This window comes from Anolis carolinensis, chromosome 5 (assembly GCF_035594765.1).
Source record: "Anolis carolinensis isolate JA03-04 chromosome 5, rAnoCar3.1.pri, whole genome shotgun sequence".
In the NCBI taxonomy this organism is placed as follows: domain Eukaryota; kingdom Metazoa; phylum Chordata; class Lepidosauria; order Squamata; family Dactyloidae; genus Anolis; species Anolis carolinensis.
This window is the reverse complement of record NC_085845.1, coordinates 81,317,310-81,336,457: the sequence shown is the minus strand read 5'-3', so window position 1 is coordinate 81,336,457 and position 19,148 is coordinate 81,317,310. Positions and strand designations below refer to the sequence as shown.

The 19,148-nt window shown below is 36.9% G+C and overlaps 1 protein-coding gene across 5 annotated transcripts in view; it reads right to left on the bottom strand.

Annotated features, from left to right (window-relative positions):
* Positions 1-19,148, bottom strand: part of celsr1 (cadherin EGF LAG seven-pass G-type receptor 1) — a 211,118-nt gene that overhangs the window by 78,070 nt on the left and 113,900 nt on the right. For all 5 annotated transcript variants that reach the window (XM_062981674.1, XM_008111611.3, XM_062981675.1 and 2 more), the window contains one exon: positions 10,490-10,578. In XM_062981674.1, coding sequence (XP_062837744.1) covers positions 10,490-10,578 — 89 coding nt within the window. The remainder of the gene's footprint in view (positions 1-10,489; positions 10,579-19,148) is intronic.

Genomic DNA, 19,148 nt, shown 5'->3' with positions numbered 1-19,148 from the left:
AAGAATGAAAGGGATTTGTGTGCAGAAGCAGATTACTGAGATCAACTAACTCTTGTGTCTTTTCTCAGACGTAGACTGCATTGATCCTCTTGTATCTATTTCAACACTTGTGGCACAGATTTGGAAACTTGACGCATTTCCAGAAACCCATAGGACCAAAGCTACATTCTACTGCTAAAATGATTGTATCTGGGTATGTTTATAAATCAATCACATGTAGTATATGGTGTTCACAAGGATCTACACATGTGTATTTGCATGTAATAATGTCAATGTTTTTACACACTTCCTTTTCTCCAGGCTGAACTGGACAAGAGGAGATAAGTCAGAAAGGTAAGAAATGGGCAGAGAGAAGAAAAAGACTATCACGCTTGTGGATACAGTTGTTTTTCAGCTTACCTCTCATAATGGTTATATCTATCATCCTACTATATAGCATTATTCTTAGGAAGGTATATATGGTATCTTTGATGTCCTGCTCAACACAAATATAATATAATACTACCAACTCCACTAAGGCACTGACTTCAGGATCTGCAACCAAAATTCTAATCAGCGGGACAATGTGATAAATTCACTTTAAAATAAAGCAGTATAACTAAATGTAGTACCAATTTCACAGAAGATGATCTCATGGGCAATATACAATTTGATACATAATCTTAACATCCTGAATCATAGTTACTGTAAAAAACAAAGTTATTTTTCAAAGTTACCAAGAAATGAAGTTTTCAAAAGTAACCATACAAAGGAAACTTTAAAAAATGTTATAATGTACAATGGCAGTTGAACTGAACTTCATAAAAATTACATCTAAATTCAGTTCACACCGAAACAGATGTTATTTTCAGTCACAGTCTTGTTACAATAATCTTCTTCAATGATACTGTTTATGTAGATAATCCCTCTCAATCCTTTAATGAATTAGTTCTGAACCCATCAGGATCTAATATCTTGAATTATATATCTCTTTCTGCCTCTGACTAGAATAGCTAGCTATTAGTGACAATTAAACCACACAGTGTGAAAATAATGCTATGAAAAATGTTCTCAGCAAATATATACCTTACATGTATTCATACTGAATAGACAGAATTTAGTATTTATACAATATATTATACTTCCAGAAGCATTGATGACTATGTACTATACTGCTGTATTAATACTTAAATTAATTCTTGGAAGTAAAGGGATAGGACCAACTGTGTACATCTTTTCCATGCAATCAAGGGAAATCGAATCAAAAATATAATGTTGCCAAACCATTTTGTAGTTTCCAGTTTTAAAATATTATGAATGCACTATGACCAAGTTTTAATGTACTTCTTCCAGAATTGGTGATATTCTTTGATTACAACAGAACCTCCCCCACATCACTCTACAAATCTGCTCTACCAGGCTGGAAAAATTTATGGACCAGGTATTTGGCAGCACAGAGGTTCTAATGGGATGGAAAGCCTTGATTCTACGGGCACTGGATAAAGTATTATTAACTCTACATTTTAGCCTAGGGCATGAAGTTACAAATAAACAACTCCCACACCAATAAAAATAAGAATAGGGTATCCCATTTTTCAAGGTATACTTATTTTGTCAAGAACATTAACAGTTGTAGTTCTAAGCATATGTCACTGGGTAATAAGCTCCATCAAACTCAGTGGCGCTCATTTTAGAATAAACAAAATAAGTAAGTTTACAAATAACCTTGACTTTTCTTTTAAATCTATAGATGGCCAAAAGAGACAGGCTGATAATGATTGGCTCCTTGGGAGATACCGAACTACAACAATAAAAGCAGTGAGCCGGGATAGAGTTTAACTTACTGACAGAGCAAATGCTTTACAAGCAAAGCTCCCAGGTTTAAAGTCAAAACATGTTGGCTGTTTTAAAACAATGGCTATCAAGTGATATGGAAACATGGGGGCACCTGCTATTCAACATAAGCAATAAAAGGCTGGAAAAAAACAAATTCATTTCCCCATATAATAAAATGCTAATTACTTTTATTTGATTTTCATCCCTGACTGTGGCTAAAATTTTAAAAAGTAATTAACCTTTTTTGCACACTGTTAAAGGAGTCATTTCTGGTTAAAAGGTCTTCTGAGTGTAGGCCTTTCAATCATTTTGGTTACTATTGAGTTAGACTATTAGTATTTCTACTATTGATAATTCTGGGATTAAAAGAAACTATTTTGCACATTCTGAGATTACCATCTAAATGATGAAAATGGAGTTTACCTATGTATGATGTTTGGAGAGTTTTGTTTTCCACTAGATAATGTTGAGAAAGCTGGGGATTGGTTACAGTGGAATCCAGTTTCATCCCAAAGTATAGCATGACTGTAGTCACATAACAGGATCCTGCTATCATTATACAAAACCTTTTTTCCATAAGGAAATGAGATAATCTATCTTTCAGCGGCAGAGGTAGCCAGGGCTGCAGAACATGTTATGCTACTACATAAGAGACTGCGGAGGTTTAAATATTTTTCTTTATGCTTTATACGAAACAGTGTTCAATTAGCCCATCAAAGGCTTCTTATGACATTACCTACAAAACTGAAAAACAAAATATGTACAGATTTCTGCTGTCCCTGCCATACCCTGTTGGAATTAAAAAGACAAAGTGCTTTTTGCTTTCTTTAAGAGGGTGCAGTAATTACATTGTGTTCACACTGCATAATCTGATTGGGCATTTCCCGCAAAAAAGACATGGTCAATTTTATTTTGGAGAAAGCTTTCTTTTGCATTTAAGAAGGAAGATAATTTAGACAGCTGATTAAAGATAGCACATTTTACAGGAAGGCGGCCTGGAAACACATCAAAGATTTTTAGTTCAAAATCTCCTGCTCAATCAAAGTCTTGTAGTCTTTTAAAAAATTGCAGGTGGTATTATATTGTAAAGATACTTGTGCAGCCTTGAATTTTAAAGCATTACTCATTCAAAGTGGCAATAACTCTGGAATTTAAAAATAATCTGTATTCTTTGATAGGAAATACAACTCTGCAGTCTTTAAAGGGTTTTTTTTTGGGGGGGGGGGGGTTGCATGAAGTTGCATTTATGCTTAAGGGATCTTTGAAACTGTTGCAATTTACCTGGTTAGATTTTTATAAGGCAAAATAAGATAACAGTTATTCATAATGCCAATATGAGCACAAAAGTTTATTAGCACACTTGAATTGTAATAGTCAAAAACATTTTAAAAGTAATTGAAATCCCTGACCATTGAGCACAGCCTGCTGCAAAGAATGTGCAAGGCACTTTGAAGATAAAGTTGTTTAGATCTGTTCCGACTTGGATGATATCATTGATACAGTTCCAATGGATGTAACTTTTGTTCCTGCTTGTCCAGTTTTGATGAATATTTTTCAATTTGTGCAGCCTGAGGACATGGACAGGATCCTTGGAGAGATGAGAGCTACCACATGTATTCCTGGCTGATCAAATATGCTAGAGGGAGACTGGCAGAGTGGATGAAGGTGGTGGTCAATGCCACCTGGAATAAAGCAAAGTTCCAGCTTGCCTGAAGGAGGCAGTTGTGAGACCTATATTTAAAAAGCCTTCCCTGAACCCCTCTATAATGGACAACTATTGGCCAATGTCCAACCTTTTCTTTCTGAGCAAGGTCTTGGAGCATGTGATGGCCTCTCAACTCCAGGGATTTCTGGATGAAATGGATTATATAGATCCATTTCAATCTAGTTTCAGGCATGGTGATGGAACAAGACAGTTTGGTCGCCTTGGTAGATGACCTACGAAGAGAGCTAGAAAGGGGGGAATATGTCCCTGTTGGTTCTCCTGGATCTCTCAGTGGCTTTTCCATACCATTGACCATGGTATCCTTCTGGGTCATCTTGTTAAGATGGGACTGGGAGGCACTGTTTTACAATGGCTCTGATCCTTCCTAGAGGGCTGTACCCAGAAGGTGGTGCTGGGGGACTCCTGCTCGAACCCCTGGCTGTTGCCCTGTGTGCTTCCTCAAGGTTCCATTTTGTCCCTCATGCTATTTAACATATACAGGTCATCCAGAGTTTTGGAGTACAGTGCCACCTATATGCTGATGACACCCAACTCTAATACTCCTTTCCACCTAAAGCCAAAGAAGCTATCCTGACCTAAACCAGTGTCTTTCATCAGTAATGGACTGGATGAGGGCAACAACAACAACAACAATAATAATTGTGACTTGAAGGTTGGGTTGCTGACCTGAAGGCTGCCAGGTTTGAATCCCACCTGGGGAGAGAGCGGATGAGCTCCCTCTATGAGCTCCAGCTCCATGCGGGGACATGAGAGAAGCCTCCCACAAGAATGGTAAAAACATCAAAACACCTCCTGGGCAACGTACTTGCAGACTGCCAATTCTCTCACACCAGAAGCAACTCAGGTTGCTCCTGACACGAATAAATAATAATAATAATAATAATAATAATAATAATAATAATAATAATAACAAAACAATAACAATAATCTTTATTTGTATACCGCTACATCTCCCCAAAGGGCCTCAGGGCAGTTTCCAACACAGGTAAAATATTCAATTACGAGAACAAAACATACAACACAACCATAATAAGACATCAACATATAGTAGAGTTTCGCTTATCCAACATAAATGGGCCGGCAGAATGTTGGATAAATGAAAATGTTGGATAATAAGGAGAAATTAAGGAAAAGCCTATTAAACATCAAATTATATCATGATTTTACAAATTAAACATCATGTTTTACAACAAATCATCAGAAAAAGCAGTTCAATACACGGTTAATGTAGTAATTACTGTATTTACGAATTTAGCACCAAAATATTGCAATGTATCGAAAACATTGACTACAAAAACATTGACTACTAAAAGGCCGACTGCGTTGGATAATACAGAACATTGGATAAGTGGAGGTTGGATAAGTGAGACTCTACTGTAATTACAAACAAATTGAAACTTAATCCAGACAAGACAGAGGTACTCCTGGTCAGTCAGAACGAAGATAAGGAAATAGAGATTCAGCCTGTGCAGGACAAGTTGAGAAAACTCTAGAAATATACAAGCTGAGAATCCCTTATCTAGAATTCTAAAATCTGAAATATTCCAGAATCTAAAGCTGTCTACATGGATGGGTGTAATAGTGACACTTTTGCTATCTGATGGTTCAGTACACACACACACACACACACACATACACACACACTTTATTTTGTGTAAAAAATGGAGATAAACAACTCCCACGTTGTATAAAATTCCCTTCAGGCTATGTGTATAAGGTGTCTATGAAACATTAAGTTCATGTTTAGACTTCACTTCCATCTCCAAAATAGAAGTGATGTACGTCCATTATATACGTATATGCAAATACAGGTATTCCAAAATAAATTTTGAAATCATAAATACTTCTTGTCCCAAACATTTCAGAGAAGCAATAGTCAATCTGTACATGCTTAAGAGGGTGTTGCTGTTTATTCATTCAGTTGCTTCCGACTCTTCATGACCTCATGGACCAGTCCACGCCAGAGCTCTTTGTCAGCCATCGCTACCCTCAGCTCCTTCAAGGTCAAGCCAGTCACTTCAAGGATATCATCCATCCATCTTGCCGTTGGTTGGCCCCTCTTCCCTTTTCCTTCAATTATCCCCAGCATCATTCTCTTCTCTAAGCTTTCCTGTCTTCTCATGATGTGGCCAAAGTACTTCATCTTTGTCTCTAATATCCTTCCCTCCAGTGAGCAGTCAAGCATTATTTCCTGGAGTATGGACTGGTTGGATTTTCTTGTGGTCCAAGGCACTCTCAGAATTTTCCTCCAACACCACAGTTCAAAAGCATCTATCTTCCTACGCTCAGCCTTCCTTATGGTCCAGCTCTTGCATCCATAGGTTACTATGGGGAATACCATTGCTTTAACTATGCGGACCTTCGTTGCCAGTATGATGTCTCTACTCTTCACTATTTTATCAAGGTTGGTCATTGCTCTCCTCCCAAGAAGAAAACTTCTTCTGATTTCCTGGCTGGTGAGTGCATCTGCGCCTAGATATACAAAGTCTGTCACTGCCTCATGTTTTCTCCCTCTATTTGCTAATTATCAATCAGTCTGGTTGCCATAATCTTGGGGTTTTTGATGTTTAACTGCAACCCAGCTTTTGCACTTTCTTCTTTCACCTTGGCTATAAGGCTCCCCAGCATAAGAGGATATACGGAAGATGACAAGGCAATGGACATTTGAGAAAAAGTCAATTGACAAATGTTAGCAAACTATTGTTATGAGAAGATCTCAGCAGCTGAAGTCCAAAAAACCTAAAATTATTTCCAGATATTATTATTATTATTATTACTACTCACTAGGATGATATTTTGAGTGTAAATGTATTTAGTAAGATTGCAGCTAGCTGTAATAACTAGGATTGTTATTTTTTTAAACAGAATACTATGCAAACAAATGAGTATATGACTCAACCTATATACAGTAGAGTTTCACTTATCCAACATAAACGGGCCGGCAGAACGTTGGATAAGCGAATATGTTGGATAATAAGGAGGGATTAAGGAAAAGCCTATTCAATATCAAATTAGGTTATGATTTTACAAATTAAGCACCAAAACATTATGTTATACAACAAATTTAACAGAAAAAGTAGTTCAATATGCAGTAATGCTATGTAGTAATTACTGTATCTACAAATTTAGCACCAAAATATCACAATATATTGAAAACATTGACTACAAAAATGCGTTGGATAATCCAGAACGTTGGATAAGTGAGACTCTACTGTATGTTTAAGAAGAAACCTGGACCTGACAGATCAATAGATCAATTAAGCATTTCATTGATACAAAAAAGAAACATATGTAGCAGGGAAATATTTGAATAGAAATTCCAGAATGGAAAGACACTGAAGCTGTCTGAACAGCATTTCTGTTTATAAGTTGGAGTTAAAAAGAAAGAGAGTTTGGTGAAAGAGAAATGGAAACAGTGCAGAGCTGAATATAAATGTTACCTCCTTTTCAAAGCTGCTCTTTGCATATAATTTAAGTGAAGAAACACATCTGAATTATATTCTGATGTGTCTGAATATGATCAAGTTTAGACATAACATCCCATTTATCTTGGCACAACCCATAATCCCTAAATTATCTCTGCCTTAGCAAACCCCTCATGGTAACATTTTTTGGGAAAAAAATCTGCAGACCTTGTTAAAACAAGAGTCTACACATGAAGTGCCTCTGAACATGTAGCACTAGAATTAAAATGTTGATCTCAGCTTCTATCAAATTTGGGGAATAAAGCCTTAAGGGAAAATTGAGCTCATGACTTATCCTTCCTCATGCCATCATAGGCATACTGAAAATGATCTTGTCATACAACATACACATTCCTATTAAGCACACAAAAACCACTACCAGTTCTGAGCACACAATGGATGAGGAAAATTTCCTTTTTCCGACTAGCATAGTTCCGTACACTTGTATTTCTTTAATTTGGTGCCAAGCAAAGATCTTTTAATTTTTTCCCAGGATTTGAAATCCTCCATACCGTGTTTTTATGGTGCATAATGCCTGCTTTAATTCTAATTTATCCTGCTGTTATATTGTGGTGTTCTTGCTCTAATTTACTAATGGATTTTTGTAACCCTCTTGAAAGCCTGCTAAGTATATAAATCAAATAACAAACTAGCCAACAAGCCATCTAGTCAACATTATTGTGACTCAGTCTGTTCATACTGACTTCCATTTTCAAAACAATGATCTTAACTCAGAATAATAATCTAAGGCTTTAGAAGCAATATATGTTTCTCTATATAAAAAGCTGCAAGATGTTTTTCTTGTCCATTTGCAAACTTGAATAATTATTCCATTAAAAAAGTCTATCATTTGAACAAACAGCAAAGATTCATGAAAATGAAACTAAAGTTTATTTTTAACCAGTGTGTGGGATCACTTTCCCTTTTAAAGGATACTCTGGAGCTGTCTCAAGGCCTTATCTTTTTGGCAGCTGCTTAGAATTCTAAACCAACAACCATACTGTGAAAACCAGACTTTAGCTGATATATGTTCCTTTTCCCAGGCTTCTTGACCAATGAAGAGGAACAGCTCTAGCAAAAGCACCACAGATTACTTTATCGCTTGTTGTTTTCTCAGACTTACATATTTAAGTTACTCTCTGTAATAACACCGAAAAGCAGAGTATGTGTTACAGGTTGTGAAAAAAAAATATGACAATATCAAGGCAAACAACAGCAAACAAGTTGCAAATACTTGCTTCCCTGTTGCTTAGATGTACCAACTAGGTTTCTCCATAAAATACCTTAAAGCAGGCTGACATAATGGTCTTCTCTGCATATAGTGCTGAACCATGGTAAGCATTGTAAACATGAGCTGCATAGACCCTCCAAGGCCACATAAAGATACCCTTCTTGGTTCGATGAAGCCTTGATCAGGGGTCTCTGTGTTATACTGTCCCCTTTAGATTAAATATGGCTTGTTTTTATATCTGAATCTGGACAAAATTAATTTTTCCCATGGGCTGTTGAAACAAAGACAACCACAAACCATGAGTTATGAAGTTGACTTATTTCAACTAACAATTGTTTATTTATTTCTAGAATGTATGAATTATTTCCCTGCTCAACAGGATTCCAAACAAATATAGAAAAATATGCTTTTAAAACTATGTAAAAAGCAAGTTCAAAGGCAATTTGAAAAGTCAAATTCTAGACAGAAAAGTCCAGACGTTGTACACACAGAGACAAATATGCATTAGGAGCACATCAGGAATGGCATCAACTGAGGATTTGTCACAGAGACAGCTCATTTTGAGTCTTCTCGTGAAAAGAAAAAGCAGTGAATAAATAAACATAAAAATAAATATAAACATAATAATAATAATAATAATAATAATAATAATAATAATAATAATTTGCGTAATGAGGAACCAAATCTCTCAAGTGGGGAGGACAGTGCAGAAGGTAATGGTTAAAAATCTGAAATTATAGGTGGGGTCACAGGAGAGAAGTGATCTTTTAGACGTCCAACCTCAAACTTTAGAAATCAAAATCAGTATGCTGAATTGATATTGGAAACAAATTGAAGCCAATGTGGTTGCCTCAAGACCACTCACATGCAATCTCTAAAGAATCGTTGAGAGTCATATTTCCTTAAATACAGTCTTGGACTGCAAGTTCCAGCAGCCCTAGTTTGTATGAATACTGCAGAATACTGTGATCCATCAGAATACTGCGAATCACATCAAAATAACATTGAAAGGTTTACATTATTCTCATCCCTTCTGCATGCCAAGGCAGACAATGTTCTGGTCCATGCATTTTTATTAGCTTTAGCTTTTGAATGGTTAACTGTAGCTAGGAAACAGAACAATTGAACAGAACTGTAGCTTCTGAATGATTTTCAGTAGCAACCCACATCCCCCCTATTTCTGAGACACAATGTTTCAAGTCAAAATTGAAAAATGCAAAGTGCATGCATCTCTTCACTGTACTCTCTTACTCTCCATTTTTGTTTAAAAGGCCTACTGCACACTCTTGGATAGAAACAGGCAAACTGTAGCCATTTTAACCCCAAAGCATAGCCTCAAATTTCCCAAAACCTCTCAAACATTCCTGCCAATGTTGTTTTGTGCCTTCAAGCTGACTTATGACAACTCTATCATGGGATTTCTCAGCAAGATCTTTTCCGAGGAAGTCTACATGGCCTTTCTAAGCCTGGGAGAGTATGATTTACCCAGGGTCATCCACTGAGCTTCAATTGTTGATTTCTATCAGGGTCCTAGTCCAACACCCAGAAAAAGACTTTATTCTAACTCAAATCCCCCAAGACTCTCATGCAAGACACAGCAATTTCTTCCCCTTGATATGTTCTCCAAAAGACAAGAGAGAGTTGACTACAGACAACATGGTTTGACTAGTAGTGACATGAGAATGAGCCACAAATCCTTTCATAGTTGACCACCTCTGCTCTAGGCATGGTGGAAGAAACTTCATCACCTTTTTGACCATTCCTCAAGCTTTATTTTGGTCAGAGATACCTTTTTTAAAGCTGGGAGTTTCTAAAGAAGGAGGAGGAGGAAGAGGAAGAAGATCCCGCCTTTCTCCCAATAACAGGACTCAAAGTAGCTAACAATACAAACAATATAAAGTGAGACTAATAGTATAAATATAAAATTTTAAAAGCAAATAAACAATTTATAGATTAAAATATTAAATGTTAAAATATTAAAATGAATTAAAAGACAAATACTTAAAAAAAACTCACAAACTTGATAAATTGAAGATGCTAGAGAAAGTCTGCCTCCCACAAGGATGGTAAAACATCAAAACATCCGGATGTCCCCTGGGCAACGTCCTTGCAGACGGCCAATTCTCTCACTCCAGAAGCGACTTGCAGTTTCTCAAGTCGCTCCTGACACGGGAAAAAAAATGTAGATCCTAGACCTCTTGAATTAAAACCATGTCAGTTTACGAAAGAAATCTGCAAAGCATTGTGTCTTACCTTGTTGTAGTACTGTACTTGAACAGAATGCCATTGTCCATCACTAACACCCCCTGGAACAAATGGAGCAACTGTTGTAGTGGTTTCCCCTATAACGTTACATGGGAGAGAGAAAAAAATCTTAAAAAATAAACTGCTCAACATTTTCATTTTTAAACTGAATAAAGAGATTAATATCTTCTTCCTCTCAATGTGAATGCAACAAGTATACAGTTGGGGAGATATTCGCTTCCTTTAAAGAAAATATAAAATGCATTCATTCAGAAAATGTATGCTTCACCTATCACTGCAATTATACTTCCCAATTATACTTTACAACAAGGTAAAACATTACAAAATATATAATAAATATGTTGTTTACTTATGGCAACTGCATGAATGTCACCGGATTTTCCTAGACAAGGAATACTCAGAGGTGGTTTTGCTAGCTCCTTTGTCTGTAATATAACCCACATTACCTGGTATTTGTTGGCAATCTCTCATTCAACTACTAGCCAGGCCTGATCTTGCCTAGCTTTCAAGATCCAAAAGGATCTGGTGCCTTTAGGGTAGTACCACTAAGATAATAAAAGGAGAAACAATTACTACAGATAAAATCATCAATTAAACCCCAGAATCAGTTCACAGGCACATAGAAACAATACGCTACCGCACGGCAGCTCAAATGGAACCTAAATGTATCATTCAAGTGCCAAATTACATGTTTTTGGCACAGAGAGCCATTGTTTTACCATGGCTCTCCCCCTGATTCCAACCTCTCACATCCCTCATACTGTTGGGAGCCTCCTTGTCAGATCTGGAAAGAATCTGCACACTTATATGTGAGGAGATAGTATATTAGACCCAAGCCATTTAAAAACTACTGCCACCACCTTGAAATGTGCATGGAAATGAATTGTCAGTTCCTCTCTTGCAACTTAAGTGTGACATAGTACATGTTCTTTGTCAGACAGACACAAACAGCCCTGCTGTTCCACTACAGACCAGCTGGGAAAGCATTTTTGGATACACTAACACCTGAACATCCAGAAGAAATTCAAAGAATACTGCAGAACTCATTTTTCAGGGGAATGGCACCCCATCCAAATTAATTGGAAAAAAGAACTGTGTTGAGTTAATTTGAAATTTGAATGGAAGAAGGATCATTTATTTGACCAGAAAAAATATGCAAGCACCTACTTGCATGTTCATATCTATTCCCTGCAAATATGAATTATAACAACAACACTAGTTTTGATGTATTATGCTGTACAACTCCTTGGGCATATGATGCTGTACAACCTCCATATCCACAGAACTGATACCTGTGGTTTTATTTACTCATGACTGACATAATATGTCATCCCTAAGCATTTTCTGGGCTCTCCAACATGAATCTAAGGTCCTTCACCTGAGTTTGATATTACAGTAGAGTCTGACTTATCCAACATAAACAGGCCGCAGAACGTTGGATAAGTGAATATGTTGGATAATAAGAAGGGATTAAGGAAAAGCCTATTAAACCTAAAATTAGGTTATGATTTTACAAATTAAGCACCAAAACATCGTGTTAAACAACAAATTGGACAGAAAAAATAGTTCAATATGCAGCAATGCTAGGTAGTAATTACTGTATTTACGAATTTAGCACCAAAATACCATGATGTATTGAAAGCATTGACTACAAAAATGCATTGGATAATCCAGAACATTGGATAAGCGAGTGTTGGATAAGTGAGACTTTACTGTATCTGAGGTTTCATATATACATGCAGATATGGGATTTGTATTGTGCAAAAGGCAAAGGGTATGCAACTTATGTCAATTGAATGAATTGTTGGTTTGTGCTTTTAAGTCAACTTCAACTTATGGCAACCCTATTATAATGTTTTCTTAGCCAGATTCTTTTCAGATGATTTTAACACTGCTTTCCTCTTAGCGTGACAGGGTATGACTTGTCTAAGATCACCCAGTGGATTTCCATGGGGGAGCAGGATTTAAAGTCTGATTTCTCACATCTCTCTAACACTCAAACAATGACACCACATTTCCTTTGTAATGACATGCCTATAATATATTAATACAGTTGGTTCAGAACTAGAAATATACAATGCAGATTTATATACTGCATGCAACTGCATTCATACAATATATAAACTTACACCAAATTCTTCTGAAACTACTGTTAACCCTGAAACAATCACTAATCCTGAAACTCTTGCAATAGAGTACAAATGTGTATTCCTGACAAAACATAAATATTTAGAGCACACACTGATAAAGAGAACTGTTGCTAACTATGAAAAGAATTTGAATTCTTATGGTTTTCTTTTTTCATGATGGAGTGTTATAAAACTGTCTGATAAGGTGTAGAAGAACAAAAACATTTTTCTTCCTAAAATAAGTTGTAGAGATTCCAACACTGCAATGAATGACATTGCTTTCTTTCTTTCATATTTAAATGTCTTCTAAAGATTGAATTTGATAAAGCACAGAATGTCAGATTATTTATGCAGACCAGTACAACCAGCTTGGTGACTATTCGTTGCTGTTCTAATACCAAAGCAAATATCTACAGCAAAAGTACACAAAGACCTATCAAATTGAACAGATTGCGTTTATAATGAATGACTACTTGGACAATAGTTCCTATTACAGAAAAAAAAGAGAGGGGGGAAATTAAGAAAAACTAGGTATAAAATAAACCACTATATATTTCCGGCTTTATTTATGCAAACATTTACTTCAGTTTCATATACACACCTGCTGGGTTAATACAGCAAGATGAAAAGCTGAGGGAGGGACACAAACAATGCCTGTCTTTAAACATGATGAACAGGCTAACTTCGGCACTGTTTGTTTTTGTTAGCAGTACAGAGGTATATAACTCACCATTCTCCCTTACTCCTAACAAACTGACCACCAATGCCATCAGAAAGCCTTGGTGTTTTGTTTCATTATTAATTACCACACTTCCCCACTTAGATCAGTGAAAACTTCTCAAAAACAGTATTTACTTCTACTATTTTGATTATTCAAACACAATACATTGAATTACATAGTACATGGAGCTATACCAGGAGTGGGGTTTTTTGACTTGGGGTGAGCAATGGACCAAATTAGTCAATGATACCAAATTAGGACAAAAATAAGAGTGCAAAGAGCTCTTCTTAAACTGGGGAAATGGAAAAAGAGATGCAACGTAAACAAGTGTGTAAGTGGTGTTTTGTCATTGCTGTCCATTTCTGACATATAGCAACCCTAAGATAACTATCACGGGATTTTCTTAACAAGATTTGTTCAGGAAGCGCTGGTCATTGTATTCCGCTGAGGTGGAGAGGATGTAATTTGCCTATTCAGCAGGAAAAAAATCCTGATTTCGCATCTGCAATCATAGAATCTAAGCTGGTCAAGAAAAGGACCTCAGGGTTGTGGTGAACAAGTCAATGAAAATGTCACCTCAAAGTGTTGTGATAATTAAAAATGGAGAGAGAGGAAAGAAGAAGGAACAATACAGGAGAGATGCCACATTAGTTATAATTATAACATAAATTGATATAAAACTGCTAATCTCATATTGCCTTTACAGAAATCTGAAGAAAAAAGGCAGCCAAAATGATAACAGGCCTGAAGCAACTTCCCTAAATTTGGAAGAGTTTGCCCAGATAGAAATGTTAGTATGTGGAGATATGAAAGGTCCCTAGAATTATACACAGTATGAAGAAATTGAATAGGTGAGTGTCCTCCTTTTCTCATAATATAGGACCCAAGCTCACCACTAACAAATGGAAAATCTAGAAAGATAAAAGGAATGACTTCTTCATGTAGTGCAAAATTAAACTGGGCACAGCCTAAAAGAGCATCAACTCCTGCCTAATTCTGGAAGCTACACAGGTTTAGCCATGGTTAGTATTTGAATAGGAGACTGCCACGAAATTCCAAATGCTGTAGGCTACATTTAAGAGGAAGGGACTGGCCAAACTACTTCTAGTTATTCCATGACTAAGGAAACCCTATGAAATTCATGGGATTGCCGAAAACCGACACATAAGCAAACACATATAGTTAAATTGTAGACTTTGCCACCACAAGATACAATGGTGACTGCCAATTTGAATAGCAAACTGTCAAATACATGGGAGTTGTTGCTAGTCATGATGGATATATTTTCCATCCATTAACAAGGAAATGTTTTCATGGATCAGATTGTTCATAAAGCAGAAATACTACAAAGCATGCAAATATGCCAACACAATTTAATATCTCAAAGATATTTTATGTAGTACAGAGAGATGAATAAACTTGTTGTGTGATGGTGATCTCTTTTCCTCTATTTTTCCTCCAAGTTTTACTGCAAAGATTTTGCAAGGTATGTCTGGCTCTGCAGACATAAATCAAGACAAGCAACCCCCTTGAATCATTATCACTCTTTCTTAATACCTCTCCTTGTCTTGATAAAAGTGCTTGAGGGTAACAGACAGGGAAAAAAGCTGATACCATCTAGATAGAAATCTTCTTTGCCTATTGTATACTACAGGTTGATTTCTAGTTAGAGTTAACAAATGCAGAAACCATTGCTTTCGGCAAAACACCTACATCTAATTATATCTCATGCATGAAAAGTGCAAGCGGGTGCATTTAAGGACCTGAGTCCCCATTTTCCATAGTTCCTATCTGTATATTTCATTTGTGTGCAGCTAGTATAATCTGCACATCATTTTGTGTTCCTGAAATAATTTGAATAACAACTTTTACAGCCGTTCTATTTTGAAACAGAAACATTAAAATGTCAAAACCATGATGCAGATTTCAGCCAGGATTGATTTTGACTCTGAATACGTCTTTAGCAATATCTTACATCTACAGCCAATAAGGCTAATTTAATTTAATCTGGCAACAGGAAACAGAATAAATTATACAGTTGTTTTCAATCTACTATTTAGTCTACTGTTCTTTTCAACCAACTGCTGAAACCTCATGAATTTTATGACTCATCTGCTGTCATACTATCACTACTGTTATTAAAATAGCTACAATCTGAGTTTGCCATAAACTCACTACTGCTATGAAAACATAGTTTTGTTGCTTTATTATTGTTTTGTGTTTGTTTCTGACAAACCTAGGGTGATCAGAGAACTAGAGAATCATATGATTTGATTGCAACATATAAAGTAATTATATTAGTTTAGCAATATTCAGAATTATCTGGCCAGTACATCAATCAAACAAAACATTTCTCACGGTTGGCTAATACTTACAAAATACCCAATGCTTGACGTAGCAATCTGATGCTCAATATTACTGCTGGATTTTGTACTCTATTTTTGGATTATTTGTTTACAGCACAATTTCACTTATATTAACAAAGAACTGTAATATGAAATGAACACTACTCCCAGGAAAATGTGCACAGAATTGGAGCCTAAAACACTATGTGACAAATTCAAGAACTCAGGCTGATCCCAGGAATCCTGCCACTCAGTCTCTTTTCCATTCGTGTTTCTCCATTTATTCCCTTGCTGGGTTGGGTTACTAGGGCCACAACTATGCTGCAATTATAATGCAGACTGAACTCATATAATAAAGTTTAACTGCACTGAACTGGGTTATATGATGATATAATGTAGTTCAAGCTGCTTTAAGTCTCCTTTGTGGAGAGAAAAAGTGTGGTATAAATATGTGGTCATATAATGCATAACAACAACCACATTATCATGGAAGTGCAAATGGGGCCTGGGTCTCAAGGTGTCCCTTTAAATAAGGACTTGTGGATGTGTTGTTGTGTGGGTTCTTTAGTTTTGGTATGTCTGGCCTGACTCCAATTCAGGCTTGATAGAGAGCCAGAGACAGGTTTATTCAACACAGTAGAAAAACAATAATAACCTCCCAAACCATAACTAGTTTTCTTATTCCTCCAATCCAAAATCCTGTCTCTATCAGTTCAAAACTATCTCTGTGTCTACTTCAAACCGTCTGTGCCAGTTCAAACTCTGCATCCCTATCTGAGAGGCAATAATTCTGTTTCCCACAGCCCCTTTCTGAATATAATTGCACTATTGTTGGTGTTAATTCACTTAAACCCCGAACAGTCCCAATTCCTGTGCATTTTCCATTTTCAGTGACTGTCCCATCTACACTGCCATATAATCCAGTTTCTGAATCCAGATTATCTGCTTTGGACTGGATTATTTGTCAGTGTAGACTCATATAATCCAGTTCAAAGCAGATGATCTGGATTCAGAAACTGAATTTAACTTCTAAGTAACTTCTTGTTTTGAAAATGGTCTATACCCTTCATTGTGACAAAACTCTCAGTGTGGGGGGGGGACTATTTCTGGGAAAGAAACAAAATTAATAGTTCTGGAAGAAAGGATCAATACAATCTAAACAAGTAAGTAAAAGAAAAGCAAGGAGCATGTGATTAAAGGATACAGACATTCAATTTTGGCAGTTGTTTGATTTAAGGCTTTGATTACAGGACAAAACTCAGCAGTGTCAGACATTTATCCAATTAACAACAACAGTTATATAACATTTACCACACTTACCTCTTATCTGAAGAGCATCTCAAGACATAAGCATTGTAAAATAAAGTAGCATGCATAGAAGTTCAGCATTAAAAGGAAAAAGGACAGATACAGATCAGTGATTCCAAAACAATATAGTTCAAAAGGGTATCACTGCTTGAATGTTATAAGTGGTAACCAAAACAAAAATGTTTTTACATCAACAGAACAATTAAAATCTATAATACAAGTGCATTAACTAGAAATTAAATGTGGACAAATGGATTTTAAGATTTATATAATCTATTCTAAAGATGAGTAAGTATACACGCCTATCAGAGTTTGCTCTGAAATCCCAATGATCTATGTGCAAACTACTCCTGGGCATAGATTGTGTAAATACTACACTGTACTGTACTGTATATGTATACACACAAAATGAAAAATGTGTGTATGTGGCGGAGGTGTCCACTTATACAGGCAACCTCTTGCCGCCACAAACAGCTATAGTTCCCACTGAGCAGGAAACACCAATGGCCCTCCCTCCACTGACATCAGGTTATCGTGAGCGCCATGAACATGTAGCCCAAACCCTGCCAGTGTCCTCCACAAGCACCATTCTACCCCCCCCCCCAAGTGAAGGCTTTCATGTGGGCACAATTTCATCTTAGATGTTATCTTTTTCCTACAGAATGGACATCCCATGGTTCCATAATTTGCATGACCCTGCCCACTGCCTCTCCCTTAACCCTTTCCTATGGCACACAGCTAACAGAGGAATTGATCAGCACCTGAACAAGAGGCTTGGGAAGAATTCACCATGATTTACAAGAATTGTACTTAACCTACATCCAGAGAGCACAGTTAATCCAACCAACGATGAATCTGGAACAAACTTGCCATGGATAATTTGACTTGTAGTACCTTCATTGATACTGTGACCCCCACCGACAATGGACTAGGACCAAACTTGGCACAGAGAAGCCCCATGACCAACTGAATATACTGCAGGGGTTAGTGGGAATGGATCTTGATTTTGGGAGTTATAGTTCACCTACATCCAGAGAACCCACCGACAATGGACTGGGACCAAACTTGGCACAGAGAAGCCCCATGTCCAACTGAACATACTGCAGGGGTTAGTGGGAATGGACCTTGATTTCGGGAGTTGTAGTTCACCTGTATCCAAAAAGCACTGAACCCAGCCAACATCAGATCTGGACCAAACTTGGCACACAGACCCAACATAGCCACCTGTAAATACTGGCAGGGTTTGGGGGTTATTGACCTGGGAATCTGGGAGTTGAAGTTCACCCTAACCAGAGAGCACTGAACCCAGCCAACGACGGATCTGGACCTAACTTCAGTGATACAGTATTCCCTCACTACTTCGCGGTTTGCTTTTCGCGGACTCAGTTTTTTAATAAACACAAAAATAATACAGGGTGTTTGAAAAAGAACTTCCTAGTTTTAATGTAATTTACATTAAAACTAGGAAGTTCTTTTTCAAACACCCTGTATTATAAATCATACAAATTATGATTTACAGAGGAGGTGGTCTGTCGGATGCGGGCAGCGAGGCAGAGGAGCCCAAACGGCAGCAGGGGGAAAAGGAGGCGGCACCATGTTCCCCTGTCTCTTTCTTCCTTTCTTCCCTTCCTCCATCCCTCCCTCTTTCTAATTCCTTCCTAAGGAGAAGCCTAGCATTCCTACTTCGCAGATTTTCACTTATCGCGTTTGGTCCTGGAACGTAACCCCCGCGATAAGTGAGGGAACACTGTATTACCTAACATCCCAAAACAAACAATGCCTTCTTCTAGTAACCCAGGCACCGCCAGGTCCCCAAACTAGTACACACACACACACACACACACACATATATATGTATGAGAGAAGTCCGTCTCCCAAAGCTTTTCAGAGTCAATAAACACATTTCAAATTTTCAAAGCTCCTTAAAAATTGCTGTCACAGTGGTCAGTCATAAAACACTAGTTCCCCAGAAAGCAGATAAATTCAAAATTATTATTATTATTATTATTATTATTATTGCTATTGTTATATTTATTTATACCCCGCTTTATCTCCCCCAAAGGGACTTAAAGTGGCTTAACATAAAAGCATCAGCATAACAATTTAAAATATACAAATATGTGAACATCAAAACAGAAAAAGCA